Source organism: Vanessa atalanta, chromosome 11, assembly GCF_905147765.1.
Source record: "Vanessa atalanta chromosome 11, ilVanAtal1.2, whole genome shotgun sequence".
In the NCBI taxonomy this organism is placed as follows: Eukaryota; Metazoa; Arthropoda; class Insecta; order Lepidoptera; family Nymphalidae; genus Vanessa; species Vanessa atalanta.
Genome location: NC_061881.1, coordinates 9,604,279 through 9,623,869, shown reverse-complemented (window position 1 = coordinate 9,623,869; position 19,591 = coordinate 9,604,279). Strand labels below are relative to the sequence as shown.

At 30.8% G+C, this 19,591-nt stretch overlaps 1 protein-coding gene across 1 annotated transcript in view; it reads right to left on the bottom strand.

Moving 5' to 3' along the window:
* LOC125067301 (C3 and PZP-like alpha-2-macroglobulin domain-containing protein 8) overlaps positions 1-19,591 on the bottom strand; it is a 229,109-nt gene that overhangs the window by 129,250 nt on the left and 80,268 nt on the right. Inside the window, exon 2 of the mRNA XM_047675818.1 lies at positions 17,430-17,546. Coding sequence (XP_047531774.1) covers positions 17,430-17,494 — 65 coding nt within the window. The 5' untranslated portion in view covers positions 17,495-17,546. The remainder of the gene's footprint in view (positions 1-17,429; positions 17,547-19,591) is intronic.

Below are 19,591 nucleotides of genomic sequence, written 5' to 3'. Positions count from 1 at the left end.
TTTTGTACCTACGTAATGGAGAAATTAAGATTTGAATTTATTATAAAAGCAAAACCTGATGATAATAAGACAAGTATTTATGCCAGTACCTCCATTACGGATATACAAAACCAAACTTATATTGTGCCTAGAGAGTACCAACCAGTGCATCTACACAAAGAAATAATAAAGCATGAAATATTTGACAAAATAAAAAAATCTCTTCAGAAAAGGCACGATAAGAGACAGGTATGGATAACATTAACTAAGGAAATGAAATCAACATATTTAGATGATGACAACTTACAGTTTGATGGGTTTTTACTTGAAAAAATAGAACAAAGAAATGAGTCTTTAACAACAGAACCAATAATGTTGAAAAAACCAGAAAATAAGATGAGATTAATATCAGAATTTTCAATAGAGAAGTTTTCAAAAAATACAACAAATGTTAAACAATGGTTAGATACTTTTGAAAATGAATGTGCACGATTACAAATAGATACAGATATACAAAAAGTAGAAATTCTAAGATTGCTATTGGAAGATAGTTGTGTAGATTGGTACAGCTCAATGATTATTAAACATACTATAGATTCAGATTGGTCTGTATGGAAGAAAAGTTTGAGTTAAACATTTGCTGATAAAGGTTGGTCACCAATAAGGTACGCTATGAACTTTAAATATATACAAGGATCAATGTTAGAATACGCTCTAAAAAAGGAGAGACTGTTACTAGAAATAAACAAATCAATAGATATACCAACTTTAATATATTTGATTGCCACCGGTCTACCAAACTTTGTAACGGATAGAATAGACAGAGAAAACCTTAAAGAAGTAAATGACTTATTTAACAGCATAAGAGGATTAGAAAGTTTAACAAGAAAAAACGACATAAAGAAAAACTTAAACACTGTGAATAAATACAATAAACAAGAAATAAAACAAACTGAACAAAAATCATGCAGGATTTGTGAAAATAAAGGAAAAATGAATAGATCTCATCCAGAGAGTGTTTGCTGGTATAATTATGGAAAAAAAACAACAGATGATAAAAACCTTAATTCTAATTCAATATTAAAAAATGAACTGAGTAATGAAGATCCAAAAAACTAAAATTTCCTCCACTTATTGAGATTACAGTGAAGTTAAATAATACATTAGAAGCCAAGGGACTATATGATCCTGGTTCACGAATAACATTAATAAATTCAAAACTAGTTCATGTGACGAATATGAAACCAAATTATTTTTATAACACAATAAAAACAATAAGTGGAGGAGGCAAAACAAAAGGATTGATTACGTTAGATGCGGAGTTATTGCATAAGAAGATTAAAATAAATGCATTTATCTATGAAAATGAACATTTTGAGTATGATTTAATACTAGGATTAGATTCAATACATAAATTTGGGTTGACTCATGATGAGAATTTAAATATCCAAATACAAAAAACAGACAATTTCAAAATAAGAAATAAGAATAATTTTGAAGACGAACAAACTAAAAATATGGGAATATATATAGAAGAAAAAGAATATGCTGTAAACTTTAATGAAGGTATAGATACAAACAAATTTAATATAGATACAGAACACTTAAATACTGATCAAAGGAAACAGATAAACATATTATTGGATAGTTACACTGATATCTTTGCAAAAAATAAATTTGACACTGGAAAAGTGAAGAACTATGAAGCGTGTATAGATTTATAAGTTGAAAAATATTGTTATAAAAGACCTTATAGATGTTCAGTTCAAGACAAGCTAGAGATAGAAAATCAAATCTCACAACTGTTAAAACATGGATTGATTGAAGAATCATACAGTCCGTTTGCGGCACCTGTGACCTTAGCTTTTAAAAGGGATGAAGGAAAAAAAAGTAGATTATGCATAGACTTCAGAGATTTAAATAAACTAATCATACCTCAATCACAACCATTTCCCCTCATAGAAGACTTAATAACAAAAACAATAAATTGTAATTATTTTACAACTCTAGATATAAATTCAGCTTTTTGGTCTATTCCATTAAAATTTACAGACAAATACAAAACTGGTTTTGTAACACAGGAAGGTCATTACCAGTGGACTTGTTTACCCTTTGGCCTTAAAACATCACCGGCCATATTTCAACGAATTTTGGGAAATATTATAAGAAAAAATGACCTGTCGGGATTTGCAGTGAATTTTATTGATGACATACTGGTTCTTTCTAAATCATTTGATGAACATATCACACACTTAAAAAAATTGTTGGATGCTATTCAAGAAGAGGGTTTCAGGTTGAAATTTACAAAATGCAAATTTGCAAGTGATTCTGTTAAGTATTTAGGCCATATATTACAAAAAAATACGATTACACCTCTAAAAGACAATTTAAAATCAATTAAAGATTTTCCTGCTCCTCAAAATAAAAAACAAATACGACAATTTTTAGGGAAAATTAATTTTTATGGAAAATACATTCCAAATGTTTCAATCGTTCTTGATCCTTTACATAAATTACTGAGGAAAGATCAGATATTTAATTGGACACAACAATGTGAGGATGCATTTCAGAAAATTAAAGATTATTTGTGTTCCAAACCAATACTAGCCATTTATAATCCACAAGCACCAATACTTATCTATACAGATGCCAGTGCTGTAGGAATAGGAGCAGTTTTAAAACAAATTCAACATAATGGTGAAGAAAAACCGGTAGCATATTTTTCTAAAAAAATAAATGAATCACAAAGAAATAAAAAAGCTATATTTTTGGAATGCTTAGCCATAAAAGAGAGTATAAAATTTTGGCAACATTGGTTGATTGGAAACTATTTTACTGTCTATACAGATCACAAACCCTTAGAGAAGTTAAATATAAGAAACAGACCTGATGATGAATTAGGCGATATGTCATATTATCTGTCACAATATAATTGTGAAATAAAATATTTCCCAGGAAAAAATAATACAGAAGCAGATTGTCTCAGCAGAAACCCAGTGTTGGACATAGATGCTAATAATGAAGATAATTTAAGGACGGTTAATATTATTGATATTCATGACATAAAATGTGATCAAGCACAAAATTTGCAAATAAAAGAACATGAAAAGAACATTGTGTTAGAAGATGGAATTTACTATAAAAAAAGTGGTAAAAGTAATAAAAAAATACTTCTAAGTGAAAATTACAGTAAAATTATAATAAAAAAAACCCATGAAAAATATTGTCATACTGGAATAAATCAAACAGAATCTAAAATAAAACGCTTTTATACTGCACCGAATCTATCAGAAAATATCAAATATATATGCAAAAACTGTGAGACTTGTATAAAAAATAAAACAAGGTTAAATAAAAAGTATGGCTTTATATCGCAATTGGGCCCAGCTAATAAACCCTTTCAAATAATGTCACTGGACACAATAGGAGGATTTGGTGGGCAAAGATCAACAAAAAAGTATTTACATCTACTAGTTGACCACTTTACTAGATATGCATATACCCTATGTTCTAAGAATCAACACGCTCGAGACTTCATTAAACTCATAGAAAAAAATCCTAAAGAAGAAACAATAGACATCTTACTCTCTGATCAATATCCAGCTTTTAATTCGATTGAATTCAAAAATTATCTTAAGAACCGAAACATTCAATTAATATTTACTGCGGTAGATGCACCGTTCTCAAATGGTTTAAACGAAAGGCTAAATCAGACTATTGTAAACAAAATAAGATGCAAAATGAATGAATCAAAAGGAAAAAGAAATTGGTCAAAAATAGCTGAAGAATGTAGAAACAGATATAATGAAACAGACCATTCTGTAACAGGATTTTCTCCTAAATATTTGTTATCTGGGGAATCTACAGACTTGTTACCACATGAATTAAAAGAAAAACAGTTATTAACAAAAAGTTTGGAAGAAGACAGGAAAATAGCACTCCAAAGGTCAATAAAATCGCATGACTATAATAAAACTTTATTTGCCAAGAATAGATTACAATATGATTTTAAAAAAGGAGATATGGTATATGTTGACTATAGGAACAAATTAAACAAAAAAAAGATGGATGAAATTAGAATTGGCCCATTTGAAATAGAAGAAAAAATATCGGATTCAGTTTTTAAAATAAATACTGGTCGTGGAACAAGATCAACTGGACTATATCATGTCACAAAGCTTATCCCTATGAATACTGATTTTTAGTTTTCACAGCTAAATATTACTTGAGAGGAAATATAAATTTTCTCATTTATATTTCGAAGGGGGGAGATGTAAGCTTTGTGATTACATTTGAGTGTTGGCAGTTGAGTCGAAGGAGGCCGTCTCAGTAAAAAACTATATAATATTTTTTTAATGACATAAGAAGTGTCAATTAATTTAAATATTTATTTAAAACGTAGTGATAAACGTTTTTTTTTTATTAATTAGTATTTTAGTTCAGTTAAGAGTGGAAAGGACAATTCCAGTTCTCTTTAAGGAAATAAATAAAGCATGAACATTGCAATTGTCGATTCTCTATTTTTTAGGTTTGTATTAGTTTAATCATTTGTATTGTAAAATTTATTTGTTATTAACAAAATTAAACTCTATTTTTTAGATGAATCAAATTGTTTAATGCTTGAAAAACCCACGACCTTATATATATATTAATTAATTTAATAGTTAACATATGTTTTGTTTATTTATTTTCAATATTTATCCGTATTCATTTACTTTTATATCTCTATTCAAGTCTTGTCAATATTATCGAGTTGAATCGCCGGTGAGCGCAGTTTGTTAACTTTATTCGTTCGAATGAACTGAAAGTAGAATTTCCAACTGACACGCGTTTGCGTATTTTTCATTTGCGTTTTAACTTTTAAATAAAAAAGAGAGATTCCAATTTAAAGTTTAAAATATATCATAATTCTATACATCCTACATGCTCGAAGAGTTAAACGTTGGCGATCTTTCTTCATTTTTCTAGATATAAAAGTCTGTTCTTTATTCAAAATATTTTCCTTTCTCACAATATTTTTGATAAATATCGTTTAACGAAAAATAGATCCGTTAAATGGGACAATCAAGTGCAATAAAAGAGCCAGAAAAGTATTTTTTTTTAAATAATATAACGTACTTATTTTGAGTGGCTCACTCAAACTTCAAACCGGAACACAACTACATTAAGTGTTCGATTATATTATGACAGAATATTTGATGAGTGATGGTACATACCCAGACGGGCTTGCACAGAGCAATGCCATCAATTAAATGTATTTGTTTTTGTTAATAATTGTTTTAAAACCTACATGTGTGTGCCCTTAACGTAAAGGTTCTCATTCCATTAAAAACTTTTATATTGCTTGGCCGTATGTCATCGTACCATTGTCATGTATATTCTTATTGATAAAACTACATAAAAAATAATAAAAATATTAAGAGGAAAATTACTCAAGGCGATATAACTAAATATGCTAAATTTCGTTACTTAGTTACATCTTATTTTCAAAAACATACAACGTTATTAGAATATACGTACCTTTATTTAATGCAAAAAATACCAGTTGATGGTAAGTACATACCTTGTCACCTTTATTTGTGGTGAATTTTTGCAGCAGATTATGAACACATTCTTTAAACAAAATAATGTTACCATTCTATTTAAAATATTAACGAATAATATAATCGAATCGTATTTGGTCATTTTATATTTCTATTAAACCCATGAATTTATTTTAGTAAAATTCAGAATTCTCGGAACCACGAAACTTTTCATTTAGCTTCCAAGAAGTGTTATTTTAATACAAAAACATTTCATAATCCATGAATAGTGAAATAAGATTTAATTGGGAGACTGTGCATTTGAAGTTCAATTTCAAAGTTAAATTTTCAAAGCGTACCATTTGACCTTGCTCTAATTTCGCCAACAAAATACTTTTAACGTAAACATCAATTGGGAAAAGTTTACTTTTAAACGGCTCAAATTCAGTTCCTCTTGACCTTCTAAAAGAGAAACCGCGCTTTTAATATGAAACGTTCTTCTATGAAAAACGCTGAGTTAACACCGGCGAATAGAACGAATGCAAAAATATGTCAAGTGTGAGTGAAAATACAGCTGTTTTAAGGCAAACAACATCGCGAGATCTTCATTTAGAATACCATTACTTTCGAATGAATGAAAATGTTTATTTGTTTCGAATTTCGAATTCAATTTTGAATTACTTTTAATACAATTTTATTTAAAAGTGTTTAAAGAACTTCGTTTACTATAGACAAACCATTATTGCAGAACGATTCCCTTGATAATTAAAAACTGCGAAGCGAAATAAAAGAAACAATTGATCGACTTATGTATTTACCAATAAAGGAGACAAAATTATCTACTGTTCAAGTTTTATATATGTATGAATATATGACAAAGAGAAACCGATTCTAATTTAAAAGAGATAAGGATCATTGTCACATATTAAAAAGAAATTACTTATCCAAATTCTTAACTGACTAAAGATTACGCTGACTCAAATTGCCAATTTTATGCCATCAAAATCTTCACCTCTGCCAATCCTTGTTGGTTAAATAGGCTTCAAACTTTCTCAAAAGGAGGAGGAGACCTTAGACTAACAGTGGGGTATTTCCATGCTTGTTACATTACTCAAGATATCTACTTTACTTAACTTTGAAGAGACTTAAAATACTCTCTTGGAGAAGAAGGTGGACATCTAATTCCAGCACGCTGCTCCGCGTTTTGGATATACATGTGTCAGAATTTCATTGAAATTAAACACATGCAGGTTTCATCGCGATGTTTACTACAGAGCACTATATGAATTATAAACACAAATTAACCACGAAAATGGAAATTCAGTGGTGCTTGTCTGGGTTTGAACCCGCAATCATTGGTTAAGATGCACGCGTACAGGCTTTTGGTAAAATTAGGTTTACTTAATATATATTTACTTTTATATTGCTAATAAATTGTCTCTATTGTAAGCTTATATTTAGACATTGTTATTAAATCTTTTCAACTGTGAAAAAAATTACTGTATTTTTTAAAAGTATCACAGTTGTTTTAGTGTATATATATGTACATGTATAATTATGAATCTTTTCATGGTCTTGTATACTCGTAATTATATTGACTATAAATTGAGACACGGCCATTAACACCAAACTAATTTGATTTGATGCATTATTAATGACGCATTCATTTGTCATCAAATATGGTTCGATAAAGTTATATTAAAAATTGCATAATATTGGTAAATTTATAATATTTCTACGGGTATCCTATAAAAAGTTAGTATATTTCGTTTAATTTGTATCGAAATTATTATTTTATTGTTATTATTAAATATCAATGTTGCTAGCTGTTAAATCGTTTTGTGATTTGATTAACACAACTTCCATTGAAACGGAATTTTATTCCTAAAGCGTTACAATGTTATTTTCACCAGTGACACGGGCTACAACTCTACACAAAATGGTTTCATTAAGTTGTGTAGGGCGCCCTAAAATTTTATGATAGCTGCGAAACTTCGGCGATAATCATTTTTCAAAGGCCACGGGGTGTTGTAAAACGACTTGCAAACAATGGGGTCTTCAGCGGACTAATTTTATACTGAAAAGTCATTCGCTTAACGACGTCTTAACTTGGATCCTTGTTGTGACTCGACTTCATTCTAGAAGCTGATAAAGTGAAGGCCGCGAATAAAATTGAATACTTTTCATTAAAATTAGCAGCCTGTATTTAATGTATGTAATTTCCCACTGCTGGGCCAAAAGCCTTCTCTCCCTTGAGGAGAAGGTTTGGAGCATATTCCAACACGCTGCTCCAATGCCGGTTGGTGGAATACACATGTGGCAGAATTTCGTTGAAATTAGACACATGCAGGTTTCCTCACGGTGTTTCCCTTCACCGCCGAGCACGAGATGAATTATAAACACAAATTAAGCCCATGAAAATTCAGTGGTGCCTGCCTAGGATTTGTTTATATTGAATCCAGTAGGTAGCGCTGAGATCTGAAACTCAGGAATTTTTTGGAGCTAGTAATTTTTATGAATTATCAAAGGTATAATATAGATTAAAATCTTATATAACTTTATTGTATACAAAGGCAGAATGATTAGAGTAAACAAATCAAATGATGACGATATAATGTTACATAAATACAGGAATAGTTTCCGTCCGTCGTCTACGTGAGCGTGTAAGGGGGACGGGTTGAGGTGAGATAGATAGATAGATAGATAGATAGATAGATAGACAGATAGATAAAAAGATAGATAGATAGATAGATATATAAATAGTTAAAACGTGAAAACGTCACAACAAACAAACAAAGTCCCTTTCGCATTTATAGTTTTTATTAGTTAGAATTATAAAACTTAACGATCTATACTGACATTATAAAACTGAAGAGTTTTCTAAATTGAATATAACAACTTCCTATCTGTCATATTCTTATCCCCGATGAAGCAACGATATGGAGTAACCTTCTTTTTTAAAAATAGGAAAACCCATTTTCAATGCATTTTATTAATTTTAAGCCGATAAGATATAAATTTACAAATAATCGTCACGGGTAGATATCGATGTTTAAGTATTATTATCGCTGGCAAGTTGTAATAAAAAACTTATGATCAAGAAATTATACAAGAAACCTTGAAACTAAGGAAGCCTCATTGTATTTATGACTTTCAAGTCGAGTTCTTTCAAAAGAAAGGCCTAAATCTTTTACTTTTGAATTGAAAGTTTTGGGTGCTTAGATTTCAACTTCGTGATTAAGTACAATACTTAAAGATGTAACGTTTTTAACGTAGAATGGTTTAAAAATTTAACACGCACTGATTGGCACCTTACAATATTTTTTTTTATTTTTTACTTTTTTTATAGTATATGTTGGCGAACATATAGCATATGGGCCACCTGATGCAAAGTGGTCACCATTGCCCATAGACAATGACGTTGTAAGATATATTAACCATTTCTTACATCCGCCACTAACCTTGGGAACTGAGATTTTATGACCCTTGTGCCTGTAGTTACACTGGCTCACTCCTCCTTCAAACTGGAACACAACAATGCTGTGTACTGTTGTTTGGCGGTAGAATATTTGATGAGTGGGTGCCGATGCAGGCTTGCACAAAGCTTTACCACCAAGTGGAAGATGAAACATCTATTGGCACGCTTTGGGGGTAAGATCTAAGATAAGATAGAGACTTCATATTTTTACAATGAGTAATTTTAATAACCATTAATTTAAATTTTTAACATCTATTAGGCTTCCGTGGAGACCAAATTATGAACAGTATCAAAGTATGTTAAAAATACTATTACGGTATCACGGTACTATTCTGCAAAGCAATATGTTTTAGTGCAAATGATATATAGAAGTTTAAGGTGCTTACAGTGGTTAATGCATTACGCAATTGATTGATTAAATTCAAAACTGTTTGAAATCTTTCGTCCGATGTTGCGTAACGAACTGTGCATTCATTATGTACAAGTTTCGCTGCGCAATATTCTGGAATATTCCAGAATATTGCGCAGCAAAACTTGCTTGTTCGTTAGCAACATCCTTGTAAGCTGGTCGTATTTTCATTTTTTCTGAATAAATAAAAATCAATCTTTGTTTGTGCTTAATATGTTCCTCAACTATTCATCTTATTATGATTATTTAAATAAATATCTAAAAAATAATACATTTATTAACATAAGAATTATTTATTAACAGTCAGTCAGTCATTCAGTGGCGAGAATGCTAGCAGCATTTTCCCGTTGAATTTCCGATCCTCTGGGCAAAAAACGAACTAGTCCTACTGTCACTGTGGAAGCAATAAGGCGAGGTGTTATACTTTTAATGAAACTTTTTGCACCACTACTCCAAGGGTCAAGTGTTTCGACAGCAAATGTGATAAAAAAGGAGTTTGACATAAGACAATAATATTTAGATCGTTATTTTGGTTAAGCTTTTTCTGCAGCGGTAGCAGCTCTTAACATTATTTCTCGGATATGAAACGGGACTAACGTGTCAACGCATAAAGCGTCCCATACAAGCGCGTTCCCAGGGAACCAATGTTAGTTCATCAGGTCTCTTACCATCATCACGACTAATTCCACGAGGCTCAGTAAGAGCAGGAACATCGATGGTGGCAAAGGCCCATTTTATTGAGTCATTAAGAGAACCGTGGCGGAAAAGCCTGCCTGAACTCCCTGGACAAGAGAGACCGTATAAACTGAAAAAGTCCACCTCTTTTCCACACGGCCAACTGTGCTCAAAGCACAGCTGTGTTCCCAGTCGGAGACCTATTCATATGCGGGAACATTCATTATCTAAAAATGTCCCAATATTTTTAGAGGGTAATAAATTCAACCAGTGACTTGACTCTTTAGTTGATAACGATAGAAGTCTGGCACGGTTTTGGGCACTTGTTAAATTTTGTGTCAAGCTGTGTAGTGTAACGTAGTCCAATGATGATTCCCAAAGTTTTTGTTTTGGGAGTTCCTTAGGAATATCATAATTAGGGCACTTTACCTTCTAGATCCCTATCGCCTCAGTAAAATTTGTGATTTTGACTAATTTTTATTTTAAAATTTTTGAACAAATCCTTAAATGCTATGCTATATGAAATATATATATTTCATGCTATAGGTGGCAAACGAGCAGGAGGCTTACCTCACTGTCTATAAAAGTACATGTTGATTTTCGAAAATTATTCTAAGTTTAAGTAAAGGAATTAATCCCTTGTGTAGCAACAACTATACTACCAAATATAGTAGCTGTAGCTGCGTTAACCTAAAGAAAGTAGAATCAATCAAGCATGTAGGTTTTATTTTAGACCACCTTTTATCACGGCACTTACAAATTGACGCTCTTAACCCCAGCATAAAAAGGTCGTATGGAGTTTTTAAAATTTTATACACGTAACGACGAAAAACATTGGTCAACCATTTTTTTATTGCATTAGCTCAATCCAATACAAGCTATTGCATAACTGTTTGGGTAGAAGGCTCGAAAGTTAAGTTTCTTGAAATGGAGATGGCTCAAAGGCTCCTACTAAAAGTCATGTTTTATAAAAATTATTATCGCTACACCACAGTGAGCTCTAAAATTAATAATTAATTGTAAGAAATATATACGTACTGCAGTGTATCTTTGGGTTTGGGTTTGCCATTAGAACCTTCTTTATGTCGAGAATAACGCTAAATGTAAAACAAAAGGTGTCATAAGCACTTTGAAAACAAAATATAAAATTACTAATCGACAATTTAGAATTCAATATACTTTGGCAAAAAATTAAATAAGTTAATGCGTAATAAGAGTAATGCATACTCTTAATTGTGGTTCAATTTATTTATACAGATTTAAAAATTTTACATAGATACGAGAACTTTTTTTTTATAAGAAAGAGCGGCGCCACCTGCCACAAGTCCTTACTAGTAATAAGATTTTGGTTCAGAACCTGTGATAGTTTAAGCCTTTTATATGTAACACAATAAACATATTATTATTTTCTTATTAAAGATAAATGTTTTAAAATATTATGATTTACTAGCAAATAAGCAATATTTCAACAAATTAAGTTTTCGAAGGAATGTTCAACTTAAATCCGTATTACTCGACAGATGAAAACGATATCAAACTAAGAAAGTAGCAAGATTAGATCAGATTAACTTGATTAAGTTAAACAGTAGCTTAAGTGGATCTGCCTTCATTAGTCTTTAATACGGTTACAGCATTCAAAAAGTATTAAGAATAAAAGTTACGGTAGCATGCGAAAGCGATCCCGTGACGACCGACGAATAGGAGAGGGTACCTCTGGTGTTTTAGTGGGTGTTCCGGCTTAGTACAGCGCGCTATTCGTCTTATGCACTGCACATACCCTTCATGCCATACTTCATGTGGGGAAAATGGTAATTAAAAAATATTTGAAATATATTTAATATTTAATTTTTTTTAGCATATATGTACTAAAAATGACCTTTAATATGTGGATTCAATTAATAAACTTAAATAGATAGAAACTTCGAATACTGTAAATTAGATATATTAAGGAAATAGGTAATATCTAATTGACTCAAATTAAAATCAAAGTAGTTATATTCAATATAAACTATACATAAAAGTATGTATCAAGTGACGTGCATTATTTTGGCAACGATACAGAACTCAATATTTTTATTCTGACGCTCCTTTCGCTGTCTCTTAATGTATTATATATATTTTATTTATTTGTTTATTTTCGGAGAAAAAGTCGTATGTAACGTACCGTACTTCAAGCACAAAAACATAACGAAAAAAATGTCAGCCCCTTAAAAATGAAATGGTTACGTCAGCGTAACAAGTATCTATTATCTCCATATCTTGTTAAAGTCAGCATTACGCTTGTGATGGACACTGCTAATGATCCCAGGATCTTGACGCCCGAAGTATCCTTTTCTATCATTATGTCAGATTTGACTTTTCCGCTTTTCAAAGTTTTTCTTGAGTTAATGATTGACACACCAAACTATAATTTTTTTCTACGTCGTTTTTAAATAAATATATAACTATGTATTTATAAACAACTTTTTTCTTAATATTTTAAAACGTGCTCTGAATTAATTAATTTATATCCTGTATCATTTGGGATGATACAAGGACTTAACGATACATCGAACTGTTTCGGCATTTAAAAGTTTTTCGTAACTTTTTTCAATACTTTGTACCTACCTACCAATTTGGACATTTACATCTTGGAAATTGAAGAATTTATCGAATTCATCAATAATATATGATTATTATTATGAGCAACTAATCTCGCTACTGTTATAGAATCAGTGTTCACAGTGCACAGTAAGACCATTTATTCTGTTTGACTTGGCTAATCCTCGTTTGGTCGTTGTGACCCAAATTAGTCTGTACGACTTCATGCACCATTCATATTGAAGGTTCCATTAATGTTTTAAATGTGTATAGAATTTTATTAAAATACATACAAGGTGGTAGGTACCACTCACTTATCAGATATTCTACCCCCAAACAGTAGTACCCAGTATTGTTGTGTTCCGGTTTGAAGGTTGAGTGAGCCAGTGTAACTACAGGAACAAGGGACTGCACTATTAGACATATTTTTACAAATGTATTTTCTTTTTCGTTACATCAATTTAAAAAATCCCCAAATTTACCCTTAAGGGGTGACTTAGGAAAAAACGATTTCCTTCCTTGGGGTTTAAGCTCACTTCCAAATTTCATCGAAATCTGTTAATTGGTTTAGATATGAAATCGTAACACACTCACTTTCGTGTTAACAATATTCGTATGGATTATTATGAAATAAACCATTGTATGAAAGTTTACAAAGAGTAGAGAAATAATTAGTTGAAACAAAATTCATATACCGATAGAAAATATTCAGGTGACAATAATTATTGTGATGTGAAAACATTTATTCATATAATTTCGAAATACTTTAATTGTGATCTATTTGAGCGTACAGAGAATAAATTGACAAGCCTATTCAACGAAGTCGATAATTACAAAATTATAATCAACAATGGATCGAACATTTGAAATAAGTATTAGTCGATTTAATTCAAATGTAATGCGATGATATGTTGTTATTGTTGTAAAACTAATACATTGTTATTATTATTGATATAATAGGAAATCGATTTTTATGAAGTATCACAAATATAATTTAATGAATATGAATATAACTTAAACACGTATTATTACAAGCACTGGGGACATGTTCTATTTTAAATAAATACATTTTTGTTTTGCGTTATGGTGTCAGAAATGATATATTTCCTACATTGCCAGTAGACTTATTGGCATATTTTAATATGGGGACGCATTGTTAATCTCGTTCAAAAGAGTTGTTAACAGAACTAACAGTTGTTAATAGATTAAACAATTTAACAATTGATTTATTTTTTCGATGTCTTTTTTTCTAATTTTTGGTGATTAAGTGATAAGAATAATTGAAACGTAAATAAATAATTATCGTCAAAATTAACAAAGGATTCCAAGTGAATGAGGAAAAGAAGTCGATTTATTTTAGAAAATCATCTATTTAATTGAAGTGACTTGACGACTGAGATGAGAGCGCTTCAAAGGTCTCTAAAGTGCCCCTATAACTTTTTTCTATTGTTAGCAACCCTTCCGAGGGTTCGGCATGGGTTGTTTATTTAGACCCGTGTTAGTGACAAGGCGAGTTTTTTCATCTTTTGATTAAAGTTTAGGATATATTCTCTAAAACGTTTTTTAACAAGATCGCAATAAAAAAAAAACACAATACCTGTAAATAATGGAATTTTCCTCTGAATATATATCTAATATATATATGTGTTCTATTATATATTTTGATTTAATTACGAGTACTGATTTTGTTTCATATTGTTTTATTTACTTACTAGTTGTGTTTTAGGGGTTGGTTTTCATGTGTTAGGCAAAAAAGGTAACCTATGTCCTTCCTTGGAGTTCATTGGTTTGGTAGTGAATGAGCGACAGACAGACAGACAGAGTTACTTACACATTTATAATATTAGTATAGAAATATTGATTTCATACAAGACAAAAATAAATCCAAATTTGCAAATTTCCTTATCGATTCTTCACACTTTACAGTATATCCACTTAAAAAAATAATGTCATCCAATTGGTGTCAAGAATACTAAAATTTAAGAAATTGTGTAAAAAACGGCTTTCATAAAATCTTAGTTGTGTTGTTTGCTTGCTAATTGATTAAATACGTAATCAATTCTATTATTAAAGTAACCCTTTATTTGATCATCTGCTATAATATTTATGTAAAAATAAAGGAGAGTACGTTCACCAGAATACACATAATCATCGTTTGATTACTAAGATAAAAATAGCATTAGCATTAGCATCCTGTAAATTTTCCCACTGCTGGGCTAAAGGCCTCCTCTCCCTTTGAGGAGAAGGTTTGGAGCATATTCCACCACGCTGCTCCAATGCGGGTTGGCGGAATATACATGTGGCAGAATTCCGTTGGCAATGAGTGAAGAAAGAAGAAAGTGAAGCTACCATCAGTTTGGAATGCAGATTCTACCGAGAAGAACCGGCAAGAAACTCGGTAGTTACTCTTTTTCAACATTTAAAAATACAAAGTCATCTTAATTAAATACAACTATATACCTACTAGCTGTACCCGCGGCTGCGCCCGCGTAGAATATGTATATATTTACAAATTAACTTATATTACGTAAATTTAAGACCTCATTGTATTTTGTTGGTGTGTATTTCAGCCCTTAGGGTAGAATATCCAGAAACGCTTTTTAAACGGAAGCCCAAAAATAAAATTTCTAGCTTCTAACTTCAAAAATGACAGACTTCCAGACTTACCTGTAAACGAAATGTCAACACTTATTTTTCCCTTTAGACATAAAATATCAAGAAACACATAAATACGTATCTACTCATTTTTAATCAATAGCCAAAATTAAGTTTCATGCATCTAACTTCAAAATGACGGTCTTCCCGACAATCTTATATAGGAAATGTGGGAAACATTTACACTTATTTTCCCTCCTTAGGCGTAATATATCCAGAAACGTTTAAATACTTATCTACTCATTTTTAATCAGTGTCACAAAAATAAATTTCCATGTTATTTACATAAAAAATTATTGACTCTCATATAAACATTCAATCCTTATTTCAACCCCTCAGAGGTAGAATATCAAGAAACGTATTTTAAATACGTATTTACTCATTTTTAGTAAGTAACACATAAATAAAATTTCATACTTCCAACTTAAAAAGTCACGAACTTCCAGACTAATCTATATAAGAAATGTCAACCCCTATTAAACCCCTTAGAGGTAAAATATCTAAAAACACTTAAATACGTATTTAATCATTTTTCATTAATATCCCAAAAATAAAGTTTCATATTTTTAACTTCCATAAAAACTTTCAACCCTTATTTCACCCCCTTATTAGAATATCAAAAAACACTTAAATATGTATTAACTCATATTTAATCAGTATCACAAGAATAAAGTTTAATGTGTCTATCTTAAAAAATGCCGGACTTCTATACAAACTTTCAACCCTTATTTCACCCCCGTGGGGGTACAATATGCAGAAACACTTAAATACTCCTTTTTAATCAGTATCCCAAAAAGAAAAGTTTCGCATTTCTAAATTAAAAAATTACGGACTTCCATATAAACGTTCAACCCTTATTTAACCCCTTTAGGGGTAGAATTTTCAAAATTCGGGTGTCAAGATATGTTAGTTTATAAGTATACAGACTATAATATAAGTTTCATGCTTCTAGTCCTAAAAATGACAATACTTTTAACAACTTCCAAACTTTCACCCCCCCTTTTCACCTCTTTACAGAACTTTTTCAAAATAAAAAGTCCTATGTTCTTTCTCAGGCTCTAGACTATTTGTGTACCAAATTTCATTTAAATCGGTCCAGTAGTTTTGGCGTGAAAGCGAGACAGACAGACAGACTGACAGAGTTACTTTCGCATTTATAATATTAATAGTATATATAGTGTAGATGTTTTTAATACATCCTGCTTGGAAGTCAACAAGTATCAGCTCCACGCTTTTTTATCATCTATATAATCTTGTAATGAATAATATACCTTTTTGCCAGTGTATTATTTACAAATGATTTAAATTTATGAATCCATAAAGTTAAAATGTCTGCAGGATTTTATTATATAATCGAATACCTAATATACGTATATAGGAACGAATAGTTACTAATTTTTTCAGTACCAATATTTATGAGCGGTAATGACCACTTACCATCAGGAAGCCTATCTGCCTACCTAATCGTACTACATGAAACTATTCCTCTAAGTGGGAATAGGTTTTTACTCAGCGATGTTTAAATATATTTAGATAAGAGATTAGTTTCATTTGTTTTATCTTCTGATGAATGACTAAGCATTTTCCTATACTGGAAACATTATTTTCATATCTCGCCAAAAACAATATTAACGTCTACGAGTATAAATTACTCGCGAAGATAATATTTTGGTAAAGCCGTGTGTTGAGAGCGAGGGATGTTTGTTTAGCCCACCTCTACTTGTAGATATCCGTTGAACATTTTTATACGTAGACTATTATTATTTATAAAAATGGCAATAAGCTTTAAAATATGGCTGGAGATTTAAAGATGAACAAAAAAATACCCATTCCTTTCGTAACCAGTGCACCAACAATCTTGAGCATTGAGACTCTACCACCAAGTAAGCTGTAACCTTTATAATTTTGGACATTATTCGTATATTTTGCTGGATAATTTTAAAGACCGCCAGCAATGTCTAAAATAGCTAGCAATATATAATATAGCTAGCAAAGCTATAAATATAATGTATTCATATATAATAATACGTAAGTTGTCAAGTTTGACAAAAACGCAGGAGTAGAACTTAATAATGAAGAAATCATTAAATTGTAATTATCATACGTAAGAAACGTAGAAGGAAAGACTTACGTGGTACAGTTTCCTGCAGCTGCGACTGCTAAATGAAGCGCCAACAGTACGACGATAGCAGCCATCTTGTGACGATCAGAGCATTTTCTCAAACCATAGTAATGTGTCAGCCTTAGCCTGTAACAAATATGAATTTACCAAATTAGAAAAATACATTGAGGTCATTGAACTGGCACTTGTGAGGTTATTGAAATGTTTTTACGAGTACTTAAATAATAAAAATAATATTTACTAACATGTTTAATCTGAAGGTGAGAACCATATTTTTAAGAACACACTATAATATCAACGAAATAAGTTGATGATTTTTTGATATGAAGTCACATTTTATTCTTTAAAAATTTAATACGCAACTATTTAGTCTTCATACTTTAACTTTCTGAAATCAGAACCAGCTATTAGTTTATTCATATTGCATTCGCTTATACATTTTTACCTTTAAACGAACCGTAACATTAAGTATAGTTTTGCATATTACTGTATGATAAATTTGAGACGAAGAGCTTCGAAACAACTTCAGTTCTCCAGGTTTACGGCATGATTATCGTTTTTAAAGTTTGTGTCTGGATAGTTTAATAGGTATTACTCGAGAGGAAACTTCAAAGATTATAGAAATTTACTTGTTAATAAAACATGAGCAACGTTTCCCGAGTCATGAAACTTGGAGCACTTAAAATCCGCTGAAGCAGTATTTACGATACATAAAACTGGTTTATAACTTTGATATATCTGGTGACCTGCTGACGGTGTATGATGTTAAGTCTTTGGAAAGTATTAATTTTCTGAAAATATTTTTCTCTGGTCTCGCCGTCTGTCTCTTTATTTACATAAGAGTTATTATCAAGTCCTTAAATATATACAAATATTAATTACAACCGTATAATTCATGACAGAATTTCCTCGTTGAATCGCAATTCCGATCCTCTGGGCAAACAACGAACCAGTCTTCCTATTACCAGTGGAGGCAATAAGGCGAGGTGTTATAATGTTAATGAAGCTTCTTGCACTAATACTCTAAGGTCTCACTGTTATTGTTATTATCTGCAACTTATCGGAACGTGAAACTACGTAAATATTTTTTTGAAAAACCCATGATTTTTTTAGACTTAAAATCATCAACTCCATCTCTGATTTTCTAAACTATACTACTAACTACCTGAACTAACTGAACTAATCAGATGAAAGGTGAAAGGATTCATTTCATTAGTTTTAATAAAACCGAAAACATTTCTCAGTTACTTATTAAATATTTTATTTTAAAGAAACTAATTACAGATGAAACGTTTCAAGAATTTCTAGATTTACTAGAAGAAAATAATACAAGAGTAAATTCTAAACATTATTATTTAATACAAGTAACAGTAATAAAACTTGGAGAGACAAAACAACTAATTCCCAGTGATGACACTCTTGCAATTTGCTGACCTCATATTGTTTTTCAGCGAAATAAAGTACGTGACCTGTATGTTGAGACTTAAGAAATGTATCTGATAATAAAAAATGTGAACGGAACGTGCGTCTTTTCGTTTATCTCAATGTGACTTCTTTCAACATCCAGACGTCTCTGATGTTCTTTGATTACTTTTGTGGAATCATATACTAGATTATTTTTAAAGTTTTGTTTAACTCATCTAGTCATTTTGATTTTCTTTAAGATAAGTACTTTTTAAGGAGTCATTTGTTATTACCGTTAAACAAAATCTAAATAACAAAATCTTCATTAATGTAGGCATAGTTGAGTTGTAATTTTACAAGATTAAATTAAACTTAGAATTTTATTGGTAAACTTACGTCAACAATATGGAGGTTTTCCTATGTACATTTCATTCATATTTTGGAAAAAAAAATTGAGTTTTTTTTAATAATAGTAATAATTTTGGTGAAAACAATTTCTACCTATTTTTTGTGTGAAAGGTTATAAATGATCCCTAGTTTCACTAGTCTCACCTACATCGTGTGCAGATTACTGACAGAGCGTTAATGATGATGACGTCTAACAAAGAACTTGAGAGAAGCTCTCTGTTAATTACGTTGGCGACACTTCCAGATGCGTCATTTATCTGTGTTTCGCTTTAACTGTCACATTTATCAAGTGTTTCTGCTGCCTTTATAGATCCATTATTTTTATTAACGTTGATTTTTAATGTCTTATCCAAATACAT